The sequence below is a fragment of the Pteropus vampyrus genome, unplaced genomic scaffold (genome assembly GCF_000151845.1).
Source record: "Pteropus vampyrus isolate Shadow unplaced genomic scaffold, Pvam_2.0 Scaffold1, whole genome shotgun sequence".
Lineage (NCBI taxonomy): Eukaryota > Metazoa > Chordata > Mammalia > Chiroptera > Pteropodidae > Pteropus > Pteropus vampyrus.
In genome coordinates, this window is record NW_011888782.1 from 366629 (window position 1) to 385718 (window position 19090).

The window sequence follows — 19090 nt, forward strand, 5'->3', positions numbered from 1 at the left end:
GCCACAGGCTGTGAACCTCAGGCCCTGAGAAATACCTCTGGGCCAGAAGAGAGGAGGATGGGGAGGTGCGGAAGTCAGAGCCTTCTCACCAGGAGGAGCTCTGTGGGCCACATGTTGGAATTTGGAGACCCTCCAGGAGTCCTGCTGTGCTAGGCTGAGTTCCATGTCAGTTGCCTTTTTCCCCAGGTAGTTTGGTGATGGGAAATGTTCTCAGAGGTTGAGGTCAGGACTGTTCTAACTACTGATATTTATAGCTTAAAGTTCAATACTGTAGGTATAAACAGGGAATTCGAGACGTTGGTTTGCTTTTCCCTTTGCTCCCACTCCTGCCTCATTTCCTGTGTTTAGACTGGATACCTCATGACACCCCGAACGACCCCTCCCTCCCAGCAATGGTGGAGACGACTACGGCCCACCCCCCTTGTCGCTCCCTGGGGTCCTGGGCCATAAGGCTGGGAGGGAGTGCCAGAGGGTGTGGGTACTAGGGAAGGATGTCCCTAGTACATCCTTATACAGTTGCTTTTATCTAAACATGGCTTTCTGATGTGAAAGAGGCTAGCATGCCTTGCTTGACTTCCTGCCTTGACCTCTCATGTAACAGTGTGTTTTCCTCTCTCACGCCAGCCTGGGACCTGAAGAAACATTTCCAAGAGAGGCTTTGGGCATTTTCAGCAGTACTGACTAAAGCCCCTGCTCCTCTCTCTGCCTGAAGACTGGATTTCACTCAATTTCTTTACCTTCTCCTATCTAGGCCCTGCAACTGTTCCTGCCTCTTCTCTCCTTCCTGCTAATCTGAGGAGTGGAGGGGGCAGGAAGGCAGACAGAGAGGAGGGGAGAGAGACCACCTTGGGAGACACATAGGAAAATCAAAGACATGAGGCCTCAGAAGGCATGGCCCTTTGTTCAGAAAAGTCCAGAAATAAACTGAAATGATGGGGATGGTAAAGATGGAATAGAGGCTCTTTGAGGCAAAGATGCCTCAGGCCATGTGCTGGCCAGGGATGATCACAGAAGACCAAGCAGATAGCCTGAACACCTGCATCCTGATGCACCTTCAGTGATAAGGCTGTTTGCCCTGGAGAAGGGACAGGGCGAGGTCCATGGGCAGACTCTTACCCAACTAAAGACTAGACAAAACACTTGGCTTGAACCAAATCTTGTATATTGTTAGAGATCAAACAGCCTTCAGATCCTTCATCTTTTAAATCAGAGTCAGACATCTCAGAGAGCTTTGTCAAAGTCCCATTTGTCCTCCTGATTCTTGCACAAATTTAGTGAAGTTCTGTTGGGGTATCCCCGGGACTCTATTTCATGCACACCCCGCAAGATGATGACTTGCATTTGCGTGCAGTCTCAGAAGGCAGGGAGCCTCTGGCCTCAGTAAGCAGAAACAAAAGGGAACAGAGGTAATGGGACAAGACATCTTCCCACAGCTGTAGTCTTGCTCAAGGAGTGCCAACACTGCATGAAGCCTAAGGGGGATTTATTCCCAGACCTCAAGTGCAGCTACTGAGTCGCCATTTTAATTGGAGATTGGTCCTTGGATTCCATATGGTCCAAAAGGGACCTTATGCTTTCTTCCTGGGCATGGGGTTGAATAGTTGTCAGATGTGAGGCTCTCTTTCCCTATAGACACCCAGTGGCTATCCTGAAACCCAGGATGGCTCCGTAGGTGTCCACTCGGTCTTCCCCAACCCACAGGCTAACTTTGCCTCCCACCACTCACCCTGCCCCCACTGTCTTTTGAGTTCCTTGCTTCCCTTTCCTTGGTCTTCAGATGCTCATGCACCATTCCCCACCTTTCCTTAGTCATCAAGTCATTGCCTTCCCAGAGCTTCTGTCCAGCTGATGTCTCCTAGTCCACTGCCACCCCTGGCTAGAGGCTTCTGCTTTGTTCCAAGAACTTGCATTGACCTCCCTGCCTCTAGGCTGTCTTCTCTCTGCTCTGTCTCTCACACTGTTTCAGGGAAACCTTTCTAAAAATGTTTGACGTGCATTATCTCTGCCCAGAAGTCTTCAGTGATGGATGGAGAGAGATAACATTCTGTGACTCCTTTTTGTTGACATGGTTTTCTCCTTTCACCTAACCAGAACTTTCTCAGACCTTTCCCTGACCCCTAATCATGCTTGTGTTTTTCCTCTCTTCTTCATCTTGTCTCCTGGGCCTCAGATAACCCCTTTTTTTCTCTACACTTTCTGACATTCTCCTCATCCTCAAAACCCTAGCTCCCACCTTACTTCCTCCAGAGATCTCTTCCTCACCTGCCTATATTCTTAGTGCCTCTGGCACCATTACTTGTATTGCTCCTCTGGCATCTGCCATGTTGCCTTGAGAGTAGTTACTACCATTATGTGCCCATGCCTCATCTTATTAATACACTGCCTCAGAGGGGTCTAGCCCTGTTTGGCCCTTGGTCTCCCCTAGAATGTGCTTGCCCCATAATGATATTCAATAAATATTTGCTTATCACATTATTTCAAATGTTTCCTCTGGGCAAAATCAGCAATAATGCACCCACACACAAACATACCCAGAGCCCCCAGTAAAATCTCAAAGTCAGCAGGCCGAGGGAATTGTAAACTCTGTCTACACCTGTGCCAGACGGAAGCATCATTTCAGCTGTCACAGGAGACACAGCACCCAGTGAAGGACAAGTCTTGAGTTGCGTGTGTTTTGAACTAAGTGAGCTCTTTGGGAGTGGATGCCCCATATAACCACGACTGCCCTAGAATCACAAGTGTGATGGCATTAGAGAGAGAAGCCTCTAGGTTCCCGCAGGAGTATGTCAGCAGGGGAGTAGTCTAGATAAGGGACTGGGAAGGCTTCCTGAGGATGTGATGTTCAAACAGAGCTTGACAAGGGAGTCAGAGCTAGGCTGGCGAGGAGGCGAGGGAGGGGCAGGAGGGAGTTCTAGGCAGAGGGCAGCACCACAAGGAGTCGGAACCTGGATGAAGAGGCATGTGTTTAAGGAATAGATACAAGTTCAATGTGACAGGGGTGCTGCTGCCGCCTCCCTACGCCAGCCATGCAAGGTAAGGAGGCCTCTTATAATAAGGTGTGCATGCTGGCAGGCACAAGTTTAGAGTAAATCTGGGAAAGGAAAAGTCTGGAAAAGTGAATCAGTGTAGCACTCTGTCCTCTGTAAGGTCTAGAAAAATCAGTTAGCAGACAATCTCTGACCTGTGGAGAAATGCCTGCAGACTGACTCTCTGATACTTGTGAGAATTCTCCAAGAAGACAGGGCGTTCTACTTGACAGCGTTGACAGCATTGAAAGGAAGGAGGGGAAACAATTTTAACTTATGGAGAGAAGGGAGGCCCCCTCCATTTCACGTGGGCTTCCTGTAACTATTTGGGTCACACATAGGAGAGGCCCATGTGTTTGGGGAAAATTCTCTTGAAACATGAGCAGTCAGGACCCTTCAGCTGTGGCTAAAAGTCAGAAGAGCCTGGGAATGAGAAAGGGGACACCCAGGGTAGAAAGTGGAGCCCAAAGGCAAGACAAGGATGGGAGTGGAGGTGAGACAGGAAGTGGGTGACTAGCACAGGAGGAGGCCTTGGCTGTCACAGTGTTTGTCCACAATGGACAGTAAATGAGTAACAGAGGAATTAAGGAAATAGCTGGGTGAATTTGGAGGGACTTGAACAACTGAAAAATAAAGCAACCCACTTCCTCAGTCACCTGGAGAGCAGGTGAGAGCAGACTCTCCCTGGAGCTGGAGGAGGAAATGTGATGGGTCCAGGAAAAGTGAAACAGGTTTCTGGTAGAATCAGCCGAGGACGTCTGGGCCAGAGGGATTGGATTCTATCACTGAACTGAGAGGTCAAGGACCGAGGAGATCACAGAGCATATTCCCTATGCTTCTAATGATTGCCAGAAATCTTTGGCTTGTAGACACATCACTCCATTCTCTGCCTCTGTTATCCTGTGTTTCTCTGTATCCAGAGTTTCTCAATATGACCCAACCTTAACTTGATTATATCTGCAAAGACCCTATTTCCAAATAATGTCACATTCACAGGTACTAGCAGTATGGGCTTCAACATATCTTTTTGGAGGACACGAATCGACCCATAATACCCAGCACGCAGGGTAGGGGCAGCGTAGGTGGTAGAGAATGTGCTCAGCATTTTGCTTTGAGTTTCATAGGCAGAGGGAAGAGTGTAGAGATGGACATGAGATCAGTCATGAGGACCATAACAAAGAGCGCCGAGAGACCACCTGCAGGCCTGGAGGGGAGAGGGGCTTGTGGGAGGTAAAGTGGAGGCCTAGGGGGCACGGTAGGGACAGATGTCTCTGCTTCCCTGCCCAGAGGGATCTGCAGGCCGCGTAATCCTTTGGATCCATATCCTTGGTGTTCTGACTGTCATCAGTCAATGGGGAAACCAAGACTACCAGGTTACATGACCCTCCTACACTCGACAGGAGATCAAGTGCTGGAATCAGGAATTGCGCTCATAGCTTAGCACTTAGGAAGGACATTTCATTCTCTTGAGGTATCTGATGAAAGATAGAAATTTAGACATTGGACAAAGAGCCTTTTCCTCCTGCTATCTTTCCACCTTGCACCAGAAAAACGGAGAGGGGGAATGAACAGAGAAGTATGCCCCTGTGTGGGGCCATCTGCTCTGTTGCAGGTCGGACTTTTCTTTTTTTCTCCTGAACATCTTACCCTGGCTGCCAAGGCCGTGCTCCGCATGGGACCGAGTCTTTAGAGGACTGCCATACCATTTTGGAATGATAAGATCTTGGGAGGGAGTAAAGACAGCTCGTGGTTATGACTCCTGGGTCCCTCCACAGGCAAGAGAATGCTAAGGTGACCAGGACACTGCGTGAGAATGTTCTCATGCAGGAAAATGGTTCTCTGCCAGTGACAGGCCTGTTACAGAGGATTCCCATCTCTATGATCATGTGCGGTATGAACGGTAGGCTGAAGGCTGAACCACACATCTGTTGCAAGTCTATGCAACTCCAGAGCGCTGTAGCCTCAGGAGGCTCTCTAAAATCAGAGCAGTGAGAGGGGACAGTGCTGACAATAAGCAGAGCCCTGGGGTCAAAGTCAACAGGCGTCCACACACGTCCATACCTTGGCCTCTCCTGGTGGGCAGGCTGCTCACCCTCCTCTCACGTGTCGGCTGTTTTTGACTCTAGTGCAGGTTCTCAAAGCTTTATTCTCAGCCCTCTACTGTGGCATAGAGCGGACTGGGTGTGCTGTGGTTTCTCAAGCAGTCTCTGAGGTGGGCGGTGAGATGGTCTTCCCGGAGCTGCTGCTGCTGAGGCCAAGCTGGTAGAGTGTGGATACAGGCTGCCTGGGCCAGGGGTTTTCCTGGGCGAGGCCTCCTTCCTCGTCCTGCCAGGGCACCCATCTGTTCCCTCCTCTGTCTCCTCATTGGTGGCCCCAGGGGAATACCCAGACACCCTCCCCTGTCACCGCTTGTTCTCTTTTCTGCTAACATTTAGGCAAGACCAAGATCTAAAATGGGTCCAGGGTTTCATTTCTCCAGACGGGGATGTTCGGGAGCTCTGATGGGGAGTTGGCCCTGGGCATAATTCTGACAAAAGTGAAAAAGTTTACAAGGCTTTGCTAAGTAATTTACTAGCCTCCAGAACTTTTTCGGGGAGAGTAAGGGATACAGTAGAGGGGGAAAAAAACCTATTTCTGCAAGGACTTTACAATCTATTTTGGTAGGGCGAGGGAAAATATTAACATCCCATCTCATTACTGCAAAGAATTGGAAGAATATAAAATAGATGACGTTTCCATATTAATATAGTCTGAATGTTCTTTTCCTGCCATAAATGGATTCAGAGCAGTTTTCCTAATGGATACTTATTACAACCTAACAAATTACTCTGTGCCAACTTCCAAAAACAGACACGTGGCACTTGTGTTGTTCCATGAAGGGAAGTTTTTCTGATTTCAAAAAAAGGAATTGGGGATTTCTGAAGAAGAATGTGGACACATATTTATATAAATGTCAATGATAATTTTGGTTCAAAGTTTTTCTTTTTCTGGGAAACCTTGAGCACCATGCTTCTAGCTAATCAGATAAATTTGTCTAGATCTCGTGTGCTCATGTTTCAGCTCTTCCGGAAAAATTTTTTTAAATCTGTTATTTCTAAAGCCCAGACTGCAGATCCTGTTCACCTCAGATAATCTGTCACTCTTTGCTCTTTCATTTCGTCTTTCCTCACAAATGTCACCGGGTCAATCCAGACATCTGCCTTCTCCATCTCTAGGGCTGAGCTTCAGACACGCACCACTAGGAAGAAAACAAAACGAAATGAAAACAACCACAACTAAAAGTGTTTGAGGATTACTAGTGTTAGGAGCTGGAAAAGCTCATCTACTTTCTTTTACATGCCCTGTATCCCTTCAAACAAGACAGTGCAGCGGAAATCCATGTGTTTCTTTAGAAGTGGTTTTGATCTTTATACTTCTAAGGGTCCCCAGGATTCTATCTTCTCAAAGGCCTTTTTTCCTAATTCATAATAATACCAAATACAAATGCACAAAATAACAAAAACTACAGAATATTGTAGATTGAGACTTCCAGTGGCTATTTTAATTTTTCTTACATAGAGGTCTTCAGGTGAAGTTTTATCTGTGCTGAGTGGACTAACTAAGAAATGGCTGAGAGATTTTGGTCTAATCTAATTTCTTTGCGATCTGGCTCCGAGAGAGACACCTTGGCTGGGACCTCCCCAGGCCGTGGAAAGGTGGGAGAGAGTTGACTTCAGCCTGGTGCTCCTCTGTGCCTGCTGTGGTTTCCTATGGCCTCCTGGCCTCCACGGAGGCTCCAGCTCTCTCCCTGAAGCAGCTCTCACAGGCCACAAAGAGAGATCTTTCTTGGTCATATGAGGAGAACCCTGACAGACAGTAAGGTCAGTCACTTTGTAAACAGTAGAGGCCGACAAGCGGGTGCTGGAGAGAAAAATTATACTGGGCAGTAGCGAACTGTTAAGGGTCTCATTCAACTGACCTCTCCTCCCAGTTGTTCCCACTCTGCAGCCTGGCTTCTTCCCTCTTAGGGAACAAGGAAGCTGTGATGGAAGTCTATGTTTTTCTTTTTAGAGGGTTTTGATTTTTATACTTCCCAAGCCCCCAGGACCCTGTCTTATTAAAGGCTTTTTCTAGTACATAATAATATAAAGATACCTTTTATTATCGCTGCTAAGAATACCACCAACTTTGACCCTAGGCTGGCTATTTTGAATCTCTGAACTTTTATCTTGTTCAGGCATTCTTCCTGCATGGGAACATATTTGATTTCCTGAATCACTTCTTGAAAGGGACATTCCCCTTTGGGGCCACCTGGCCATGGTTTGGATCCAAAGCCACACCCTGCAGAAGGTACGGGAGGGGTAAACTGGCCCCGTAGCTGAAGTAATTCCAGGACACATCTGAGTTTTTGCTTTGGTTCTTTCTTCTTTCATCGGAACATGAAACAAGGATCCCCTTCTCCCTTCCAGCTCTGAGAGTCCTCTCAGGTGGGCCTCAAAGGAGCCAGCCCAGGCACCCGCCTCCCCTTTCAGATGCCTGCATCTCCGAGGCCACTGGAAAGCAGCCAGAAATCACCCTTTCTGAGTTCTCCTCTTTGCCTCATTGTATTAAGGCCTCTTGAGGCCCAAGCCTCAGCTCCTGGTTCTCTCTTTGGTGAACTGCCAACCAGGACTGGGAGTGGGCTATGAGGGTAGAGACACTGAAAAACAGAAGTATAAGTGAAGATGGGGAGACACCGGGAGCCAGCACCATTCTCTGACCACATGCCTTCTGTTGGAGACATGCCAACTGTTAGCTAGGACCAGGGTCTCAAGGTCTGGGTGGCTCTTACCAAATGCTGTTCTTGCAAAGTGTATTGCAACACAGTACTTTACAGACACAGTTGTAAACTGGATAAGTGTGACAGGAACCCAACTTGATAAGTGTAGCCAACTGCAAAGAAGAAATCAATAGTAATTACCCAAATAGTTTATATAAGCAATGGCTAAACCTCCCTTCGGAGAGACAGAGCTTTGGGTATGAATCCCCTGCCTCCTTTACTTGCTACAAGTAAATAAAACTATTCAGTGATAGTCATGTCTCATTCTTGACTAGAACGCCCCAAGCACTGAACCCCTTGAGTTCAGTAACACAAGCACTTTGGAAGATTCTAGTCAAATAAATGAAGTATTGGGATGCATGAGTGTAGTGCGGTGGGAGAGAGGGTTGTGGAGAAGGACTTGGGTATACATTTTGGTTTGACTACTTAGTCCACCTATAAGCATATACTATGTTTTCCCATTGGGAAAGAGGGGGCAGAATTAAGTCGTTTGCCAGACTTAGCATTAGGAAATAGATTGCGTTTATAATTCAAGGTGGCCAACTAAGCACGTGTTTGTCTTCCCTCATCTATAACACCTTCATTATAATGAAACTAATGAATAAAAAGTCGTAAAAAGCAATAACAGAAAGAAGAAAGAGAGAGAGAGATTATGAGTAGATGAAAAAGTCGGCTCGTGAGGATCTGTACGCCAAGGAGGAAACCCCGCCCCTCACTCCCAGGTTGCTTGCCACAAAGTGAGGCGATACAATAATGATACAAATACTAATAGGACAATGACAAGTTGGGAGGAGTAGAGAGAGGGGTAGGAGATCTAAGGACAGGAGAGCTGAACCCTCTTCTACAATGATATGTGTTCTAAACTGATAAATCCAGAAATTGTAGAACAACATATGGTTTTGAGTTGTGTGCATGTAATCAACAGAAGAACTAAGAACAGAACCCACGGTGCTGGTAACATAGGGACACCAGGCAGAAGTTCTGAAATGTGATCTTCCTAGGGTTATTACCTGTTTAACCACTGATTCTACTGTCAACCAACACTGATTTTGTCCACATGCATTCTGGGGAAGGATTCGTGGGTCCTTGACCTGCCCTACTGGTGGTAGGCTTGAGCTGAATGCAGGGCTGAGCCTCATCATTCTAAGCCCTTCCATATAACTTGATTTTTAAAATATATGTATGTCATACATTAATTCAAAATAAAGGGAAGACAATGAAACAGTGAAAAGAAGTCTAAATGGATTTATGATGACATAGAAGGGATTCTAGTTGACTGTGAAAAAGAGCTTCCAAATGCCAAGTATTCCTCAGACCCAATGGGGTTGTCAGTGTGCGTTCTGGGGCTTTCCCAAGAGATGTGTGAGCCTCAGAGGTGGTCCTGCCTCTCTGGGTGCAGTCAGGTCCAGCCTAGAGACAGAAGGAACGGAATGGACTCTGGGGCCAGATTTGACTCATAGAGGTTGGATGATCTAAAGCAAGAGGCAGGCACCTTGGAGTCTCCTTCCTCACTCAGAGAACTATATAGATTGGCCCTCGGCACACAATGAACTCTCCCTGCATTGCTGGGGAAGGTGACAATAAGGTTTCACTGGCTCTTCTTTTCTATTTCTTCTCTCTCCCTCCCTCTCTCCCTCCTTTTCTTCCTTTCTTCTTCCCTCCCTTTCTCTCTCCCTCCTTTCTGAAGAATAGTTCCATTCAGGTTGCTGACAGCGGCCATTTATGGATAGAAGCAGTTGTCCAAACTAGGAGGTCACAGCTTGTGCCTCTCAGTCCAGCCCCATCTCCTGCTCACGAATGGTTTTCTTCCCACTCCTGGGATCCCTCAGTACATTAAATTATCTCAGAGATGTCACATCCCAGAGCTTTGCCTTCCCCAGGGTGCATGTGGACAGAATCAATGTTGATTGACAGCAGAATCAGTGGTCAAACAAGTAAGAACCCTATGAAGATCACATTTCAGAACTTCTGCCCAGCGTCCCTATGTTACCGGTGCCATGGGTTCTTGCGCTCTCCCAGGATGGAAATCAAGAGAGGTCGCCAGATACCAACATAGGCAAAGAGAAAGTTTTCTCAAGCTTGTGCAAAAGGAAACCAACACCGTGGGAAGTAGAAAACGGGTGGTTCTCTGATGGAAGCTGGGGCAGGGTTTTTAAAAGGTGCTAAGCAGGAAGAGAACCATGTCTAGGCGTGTAGAGGCGGAGGTTTCTTGGCGCTTGCACAGTGTGACTACATGCTTTTTCATGTGTCACATGCCCCATAAGCATGTTAAATCTCTGCCTTTGGGTGTGCTCTTTAGCATTATAATGAAGAAAGCTCACACAGATGTACTGAGCCTGACTACGTATGTGGAGCCAAGGGGGAAAGACTCTCAGCTCTTGTAAGTGATTCTAGGTTCCCTAATATGATTGGTCTCCCTAGTGGGGGTGTCTTTGGGGGAACTTATCTAAGTATTAGCAGCTGGCTTCTGTCTGTTCAACCCGATCGACTCAACAGCAAGAATTTGCCTTCTTGTCTTACCTATAACCGTGATTAGATGCCTCAGATCATAGTTCCAATGTTTAGTTTGGAAAAGAGGGTCATGCACATGTAGAGCAAAGGAAACCAGGTCTAGGCTGCACTTTGACCCTTTCTCATTCATCCTGAGCTGTGAAGCTTTCTCTCCTGGTCCTTGTGGTTTTCCCTTCATGGTATTACTTACATTTCTGAAGCATGGCTGGGTTTGGGGGCCCCACTCCGAAGCTTCACGTGGCATCTCAGCATCTTTTTAGCTTTTCTTAGCCCTTTGGCACAGGTGGAAAAACATTTCTCTTTATTAGAAAAAGGATCTTCATAACCACTCCAATTTCCCTGCTTCCTTCCTCCCTGAACTTCCTCTTCGTGTTCCTTAGGATTAGAGAAAGAATGGAACTGTAGCATTAGCATCTGAAGTCCAAGAACTTCCTGCCCACCACGCCCTACAAGAATGTTGTTCCCTGGTATTAGCTTTCTCTTCAAGCTTCCTTCTTACAAGATGTGCCTGAAGACATGGGTAGTTGTAACACACACACACACACACACACACACACACACACACACACACACACACCCCTTAGTTGTTTATAGTAGCCCCCCACATACACACACTGTTGATCTTTATCTGGGTTTTGACCCTTTCAAAATGAGCCCATTGAAAAAATAAATTTATTTCAATGACGTTGTCAATGCTCATAATACACAACAACAACAACAACAACAACAACAACAACAACAACAAACCACCATGGAATTCCTTTCAAAGCTTCAGAAGACTTTTGAATACTTTATGTTTGCAAAATCTTTTTTAAATTAATTTTTTCCCTTAGATTGACTTTATTGAGGTATAGTTTACGTGTAATAAAGTGCACAGATTTTAAATGACTGATGAGTTTTGACAAATGTATATACCACAATCAAAATATAAAATATTTTTACTACTCCAGAAAGTCCCTTCCTACATAAATGCAAAATTTTAACTTTTGAGTTCGGGTTTAGAAATACCCCAATATGATTTGAGCCAAGTAAATAAGTGGAGCGAGTAAGCTCACAAAAGCTGTTTTGTGTGCCTTGTCATTTTGTGGTTTCTCTTCCCAAACAGCTACTTTGATGGACATATATTCTGGAACACAGGTTCATCCGTTGGGTATTTAAAGACATTCATTCACCGGACAGCTATTGAGCCCTGATTATGGACGAGGGATGTGGTGTCCTGAAAAACACATCATCTTTCCTCCATGACATCTGCATTCTTGTGGGGGGAGATGTCAGTAAGTGAGAAATCAAATGCATGATGCAATTTTAGGACGCAATAAGGCATTGAAAAAGAAAAGAAGTAGCATGAGGAGATAGGAAACGGCAGTGTGCTATTTTAAAGAAGATAATACAGCCCATGTGAAAAATGTCTATATGTATAAATCTTTGTTTTCTTTCTCTTTCTTCCTCACAAGACTCAGATTCTACCATAAGCTGCTTTCAAAAAGGGACAGGTGACCCTCCCTAAAGTATATTTTGCAAAATACTAATACCTGTTAAATAAAACTTTTTACAAGTGTAGGTATTGGGGGGTGTTCCATGGTTAAAGAAGTATGGAGAAATTTGGGTAAAACAAAATTAAGCAGGTCTTTACTGAAGGTTTATTGTGATATTATTATTATCTTAGAACCTTATTATGCTAATGTGAATTATACATATTCACAAGGGAAGATTATACTATGCAGTTTTCCAAACTTTTTCTCCTGGGAATCCTTTCAGCTTGGGCATCTCGAGCCAGTGGTGTTCTGCGTAACACACTGTGGGGACTTCTCTTCTAGAGTTCTCATGCCACAGGGGAATTGAAAGCAATCTCTTTAGGTTCAGTGACTTGGTCAAGAGGAGGGAGTGGAGGAAGCCACAGCTTAATAAATATCCCTCAGTATGTGGGCCGGGCAGGGTACCAAGTGCTTTGGACACACTCTCTCATGGAAGCCTCACGACAGCAATATGAACAGGTGTTATCAGCATCTTTTCAGTCTTTCTTGGCTCTTTGGCACAGTTGGTAAAAGGATAGCACCCATTTGCTAGTGGGGAAACCGCTGTCAGAGAGGTCAAATATGTAGCCCAAGGTCAGGCCATTCCTCACAGAGTCAGGATTTGAACCTAGGCTCGTTTGACTTCTAAACCCAAACCATCAAAACCTATAACACTATATTGTGTAAATGATGGTGGAAGGTGGCTTGCAATGCAACTGGCAAAGCTTTTCCTTCTCCCACCAGTCCATCTACATGTACTCTTAAACCCCATGCTGAGCGGTACTTGGTAAGTTTCAGCAGCCTGGGTCATGGTCTCAGGGTCTTGTCCACATAGCTCAGTAAGTGGTGCCAGATGGCTGTGACCCTGAGTGGCTTTAGCCAGAAAGCTCTGCTGGTCCCATCCATCTACTTCTTTCTCTTTTCCTGGCGTTTTCTCCCGCCCCTCCCTCGCAACCATGTATCTCATTCCTCTCCATCTGCCGAGTCCACTGGAACCTGGCGGCCCAGACATATGCCAGCACTTCTGCCAGGGCACCCACAGGCACCCAGACCTGACAGGGCTGCAGCAGCCCAAAGCTGGTGGTAGTGCTGGTTCTGTGAAAGGATGTGGGATGTGGAAAGGTGCCAGCTGACTTTAGGTGGAGTCTTCCACCTAGTATCTGGGGGGGAGAAAATGGGGAATTTCTGTGTTTACTGGAAAGAGCAAAGGCATATCTTTCAGGAAAAGATCTGAGACAGATTTTTTTTCTCCTGCCGTCCTCACCTTCCTCTCATGAGACTGCTGAGGAATTTGGTAGAGAGATTAGTCACTCCTGTTAATTCATTACTAATTTGTTAAAGGGAGACTGGTCTTTTATGAGCTTTATGCTCAGAAACTCAGGTGTCCTAAAACTGTCCTCCCTCTCCAAATACTCTCCTCTTTCTGGGCTCCCTGTCTCCACACATGACCTTGCCCCCTTCCTGGCCCTCAGACTGGAACACTGCCCATTTTCTTCCAGCTCCATTCAGCAGCAGCCTTGCCAACTCAACCTTCCCAAATCCCCACTGCCTCCGCATTTGGTCCAGCCCTCATTGTCTCTCCCCAAGGCTGTGATGACAGCCCTCGCTCCTCTGACGGATGCTGCCAGTTAATGCCAGCCATGTGTCAACCTACCAAGATGCCTCTGTGCAGAGGTCAGCAACAGGGTGCTGGGGTTTTAGAAACAACCTGGAACTAGACACATAACTGAGCTCCATGCTGGGCAAGGGGGCCCCTGAAGGGCAAGGAGGAGTTATCCAGACAAAGAAAGGGAAGATGATTCCGTGCAGAATGTGAGCAGAGACACAGGAAATGAATGTGTACTGTGGGGAACTTAAGTAGTATGACCTTGAAAAGTTTGAAGGACAAGGAGTACAGCAACAGGTTTTGCAGCTCTCTAGTGCTGTGTAACAAAGCAACCCCCAACTTAGCGCTTAAAACAATGACAGCATTTAGTTTGCTCATGAATCTGCCACCTTTCTAAGGCTTGGCAGGGATAGCTCATGTCTGCTCCACTTGGTATTAATGGCTGGGGCTGGAATTCTCCGAAGGCTCACTCAGTAACATGACATTGGTGGCAGGCTGAAACTTTAGCTGGAGTTGTCAGCTAGAACACCAGCCTGTGTCCCCTCCATGAGTAGGAAGGACTGGGCATCCTTACAATGTGACATCTTGGTTCTAAGGGTCCCAAGAGAGAAAGAGCCAGGTGGAGTCTCTATTTAAACTTTCAAGACTTAGCCTCAGAGGTCACACGGCATCATCTGCTCCACTCTCTTCATTAGAAGCAAGTAGCTAAGACTGTCCCATATCGAAGGGGAGAGAACAGAGACCCCCCCTTTTTGATGAAGGAATGTTATTGTCATATTGTAAGAGGTATGCATAGGACAAGAGATAATGGTATAGCCATTATGTAAAATACAATCGACCACAACAAAATATGGAGCCAAAGTGTCAGGCAAGCCCTGTAGCATTTTAGATACCATGTCAAGAACATTGGTTTTTATCTTATAAGAAGTGGGGAGCCAGTGAGAGATGTTAATTTATGTGTCACCTGCTCACATTTGTGTTTGAGAAAGCGCTTTTTGAAGTGGTGGGATGGGAGGTTTGATGGGGCAGGGAGGAGACCTGTGAGAGGCCGCTGAGGAATCCAGGGGAGAGGAGGGCCCTGAGGGAGGGCACGACCTGGAAGTGAAGGGCGGGTCGAGAAGAAATCACAGGGCTTAGCAGTGGTGCCAAATCCCAGGGGTGAAGGAATCGGGGCATCTAGGATTCCCAGTTTCTAGTTCGGGGAACTAACTGAAGGTGATGGGCGTGAAGGAAAAATGGGAGAGGTTGGTGGGGGAGGACAATGAACCCCATTTAGGAAGTGATTGGTCTGAGGGGTCTGAGAGCGTCCACATGGACACATCCAGCAGAGAGTGGAATGGACTTGAATGTGAAGCTCTGGGGAAAGTTCTGGATGAGGGACTGAGGTGTGGGCATCGCGAATGGGATTTCCAATGCATGTGGGCAGAAAGGGGGCCATGTCCAGAGAAGGGGACAATAAACAGAGTTTGGGGGCACTAGCTTTTAAGGGATGGCCAGAAGAAGAGGATCTGGCAAGGCATCCGAGACCAAATCCCCTCTTTCCTGGATTTGGTCTGGACCAGGGACCCCGGGCTTGAGCGCGCTCTGATGCCCTGTGTCCACAGAAACCATCTGACCTGGGCGAGTCGCCTCCCGCTTCCCCTGAAGCGGGTCCACGGCTCCTGTTTTCTTCTCTATCTTCTAGCGGAAACTCCTAGAGATTAGAGAATGTTTGTGGCTTGATTTTCTTTTCCTAATCGTCACACGTTGCCCTCTGCACACAAATGGTCAGAGCCAGAACGCGTCCTCTAGTCTCATTGGAAACCACTTTGACCATCAGATCCTGCAGGAGGAGTGTATCCAAATAACACATTTGGGGCTTTACTTCCACCGATTTCGATTCAGTCAGGCCTGGCCTCTGTATTACAAAGAACTCACCACACTCACATGGCAGGTGATAATGAATCAAAGCTAAGTTAAGAACTACCGAGTCAGCCTAGTTATCCCACAGCTGGGGAAACCCTGGGCCCACCCGAAAGAGCAGGAACCGGCTGAGGTTGCTCTGTGGTGTGAGAGGCAGATCCGGAACTATCCACTTGGGCATCTCGAGGGTGACACCTAAGCCCAGAATGCCTGCTCCATGCAGGCTGCTCTGCGAAGCACTCGGGTTCCACCTCTCCGGCCTTTCATTCCCCCGTTCGTAAAAGAGAGTGAGACTAAATCGTTTTCACAAATACCTTTATCACGAAATATTAAGAATTCTAATATATGAAACGAAGCAGGGTAAAGCCTCCCTAGGGGGGTGCTGCCTCCGCCTCCAGGTGGACAAGTGTCCTTCCACTGGTGAGGAGCAAGGTGCCCATGTGGGCCCAGGACAGGGAGCAGTTTGGAGAGGTGTCTGGTTTTGCGGATGTGATGCCCTCCTGGGACTTAGAGGCTGCAAATATGGATGCATGAGCAGACAGCACTGGGCCCTGTCAGGAGCCCCAGGCTGGCCTCACAAAGGCTCTGCCCTGGCGGGTAGAAGAACGAATGTCAGCTCTGATTCCACAGCCTGGAATGGCCACCTGTCCTGAGCCCACGTGGCCACCTCACTCCTCAGAGGGGGCAGGATCAGCTTTGTAAGAAACAGAAACAAAGGTGGAGCCCCAGCTGGTCTCCTGAGATGCCAGCCCTTCAATTAAGAGAAAGACTTTGGCAGACTCTGAAGCGTAACAGCCCCCACCCTTCCCTGGAGGAAAAGTCCAATTTCCAGGAGGGGCCTCTTCTGGGGGACCTGGGGAGGTGGGACTTCTGGCTCTGAGCCTGCCCCAGCCCAGCTCAACGGCCGAGGACATAGGAAGGCCCAGAGCTCAGCCTAGAGCAGGTTCCAGATGCCACAAATCCCTCTCCATCCTTCCTGCTATGTATCTGTCCCCATCAACCACAGAATTCACATTTACTCATACCCATAGGACAAGCTATATGGGGCAGAATGAGATGCAGAGACAATGGCCTGGGCCCTCTGTTTATTGTTATCATCCAGCAGGGGAGGAGCCAGCACAATCACCGATACCCCTGGTAAGAGGTGATAATAAGCTTAGGGACATTCATTCACACCGGGTGGTTTGGGAACCCCTCATGGTGTGTCATTGGGATATTAGAGGTGAGTCTTGCTGGATGGGTGTTGCTGGGGCCAGGGGAATGGAGAACAAGTCCAAGGGAGTGGAGCAATGTGGCTTAGGGCTTGTTAGTACCCTTGGGAGTTACCTGAGTTGGCTGGAGAGTGAACTTCGGCCCTCCTAGGACCCAGGAGGGAGGACAGAGCAGCAGCCTGCAGGGCACTGGGATGCTATTAGAAAACAATTCAAGTGGCTCAGCTGATTAATCAGGCCTTTACCCGGGGGTGCTTCTCTGACCCTGTGGTTTTTGGGGCCATTTATGGCAGCAGTGATAAGAATGGTAAGAATGGTAAGAATGATAGGAATGGCTGGGACTCACTGAGTGAGTCCAGGGTGAGACACTGGTATAACAACAATGGCATTTTATCCTTCGGATGGATGACCTGATAAAGTAACAAGTGAGGAAACAGACAGGAAATAATAGAAGGCCCAGGTGGGCAGCCAGGGCTCAGTGTCCAGGGTCCTCACGGGCTAAGGTGTCTTCCCACAGGTGTTCGTGCTCTGCCACGGCCTTCTGCAGCTCTGCCAGCTCCTGTACAGCGCCTACTTCAAAAGCAGCCTCACCACCATCGAGAAGCGCTTTGGCCTCTCCAGTTCTTCCTCGGGTCTCATTTCCAGCTTGAATGAGGTAAGCAGGAGGTTCTGGTCCATCAGACCCAACCCCTGACCACAGAATCTGGGAGGGGGCTCCAGGAGGGACAGAGGAATGGGGAGCTGGGACGGACACATGGGGAAATGAGACAGCCAGATGCAACGGGCGTGGTGGAAGCAGCTACTTTCCTGAGGCATCCCTGCACCAGGCCCTGAGCTGAGAGCCTCTGGTGCCACCTGACCTGAGGCCTCCTTGCAACAGCGCTGCGAGCTGCGTCCTGCTCCTCCCACCTGACACAGGAGGGCACTGGGGCTCCGCGAGCACAGCGGCTTGCCCGAGGTGTGCAGGGCCATCACCCGCAAACTCTGGGCCTCTGAGTTCTGTGACCATCTACGAGTTTATGTGGCCTTTGCCCATTTCCAGTCCTAGGGGTCTAAGCCCCAGGAATGCAGCCCCTGCCCAGCATCTCTTGCCTTATGAGCATCACAGGATCCAGAGCTGCTCAATGACTCTGACTCCCAGAAAGATCAGATCTCTATGCCCTTCCAGTAATGTGGATTTCACACTGACCCTCAGTGACTGCACTTCAAAGTGAGAGAAGATAGGGTAGGCCGAGAGGCTGGTGGGGGGAGGTCAAGGGCAGGTCAGCTAGAAGTCACTGGAAGCCAGTGAGAAAGTGGCAGGGGAGGCAGCAGAGCCTTCCATCATGGCTGCGGCGTTGGTGGCTCCAGGCAAGGAAGTGGGGCTCCCAGGCCTGGCTTCTCTCTTCTCTTTCCATGAGACTCACTGTTCTGGGATGAAGGCAGTGGCCTCCCCATCCGGGGAGCCCAGTTCCTCTGCAGTGTGATTCGATCTTCTCTTGACTTAGCGAACTTCAGGTCCATGCTAATTTAGAGACTGGGGCTTGCCTAAGATAGCTTCTAAGATGGAGCTGTAAAAGAAGGAGGAATGTCTCCTTACACCACCCCTCCAACCACCACCTTTCGGTTTCCCCATCCCCCAGCCTGCTCCTAGTTGGTATCGCCCCTTTGCCCTTCACTCCTCCTCGACCCTCGAAGGCCCACACAGCGGTGCCCCTCAGGAGCCCCTCCCTTGTGCCAGACCCACCCTGTAGCCCTAGGAGAGGGGTCTCTTCACAGTCACGTTTTCCAGACAAGGGAACTTGCCTCCGGAAACCTAAGTGGCCCATCCTGGGTTGGCCACGTGCATCTGAGCCCGGGTCTGTCTGACAGCTGCCATGCTAAGACCTCCCTCTGAATCCCCAACCCACCTTTCCTACCACCCCTCACCAGTTCTGTATCCACAAATCTTGTCTTTCAAACACATAGCTGGAATTTCTACTTAGTGCCCCTCTCTGCACACACTCCTCGCTGTAGGCTATTCCCCCACACCTGTGATATGCACGTACCTGCACACATATAGCCCTGTGGCCCATCTTGTTGGCCTCATGGGCCTCAGACCGTCTCCTCTGAACTTCCAGGCCCACATGTGTGCCTTCAATGCTTTCTGTGTGTCTGTGTGCGTATGTGTGTTTGTCTGTATGTCTGCGTGTGTGTGTGTGTGTGAACGCACGTGTGTCTCTGTCTGAGTATGTGTCTAGTGACTGGGTCTACCTCTCCATGTAGGTTGTGCTCTCCTACAAGACAGGGACCTGGCGCCCCTCACAAAGAATGCACCCTCCTAAATGTTGGCCTATGATTTTGGTAAGGCCCCTGCCACATGTTGTCCTCACTCACGAAGGACGCAGGGAAAACAAATCTGACATTTGTGTCACCACAGTCCCATCCCATGACATTGCTAATCAACCACAGCCCTCTTTCCTGCCGAGTCCAGATTCTGAATCCTTCTCAACACAGTGTTCTAGGCACCTCTACTGATCAATGTGAAAGCTGTAAGGTAATCT

General features: G+C 48.2%; 1 protein-coding gene and 1 long non-coding RNA gene across 6 annotated transcripts in view; one reads left to right on the top strand and one right to left on the bottom strand.

Annotated features, from left to right (window-relative positions):
- The window catches only part of SLCO2A1 (solute carrier organic anion transporter family member 2A1), an 82235-nt gene that overhangs the window by 17456 nt on the left and 45689 nt on the right, over window positions 1–19090 (top strand). Inside the window, exons 1-2 of one of the 4 annotated variants that reach the window (XM_023528868.1) lie at window positions 16303–16494; window positions 17086–17223. In XM_023528868.1, the coding sequence (XP_023384636.1) occupies window positions 16339–16494; window positions 17086–17223 (294 nt within the window). In that variant the 5' untranslated portion in view covers window positions 16303–16338. Of the gene's footprint in view, window positions 1–16302; window positions 16495–16741; window positions 16876–17085; window positions 17224–19090 lie in introns of those variants that run through there. The other 3 variants (XM_023528791.1, XM_011357364.2, XM_023528799.1) reach the window with 3 other exon arrangements.
- LOC111737965 lies at window positions 5411–16770 on the bottom strand. Of its 2 annotated transcripts, XR_002779632.1 has the most exons (4): window positions 16684–16770; window positions 10526–15148; window positions 7837–7937; window positions 5411–6264 (listed from the first exon to the last, which is right to left on the bottom strand). It is a non-coding gene; the product is annotated as an uncharacterized LOC111737965 (long non-coding RNA). The 2 variants fall into 2 exon arrangements; XR_002779635.1 differs by lacking the exon at window positions 7837–7937.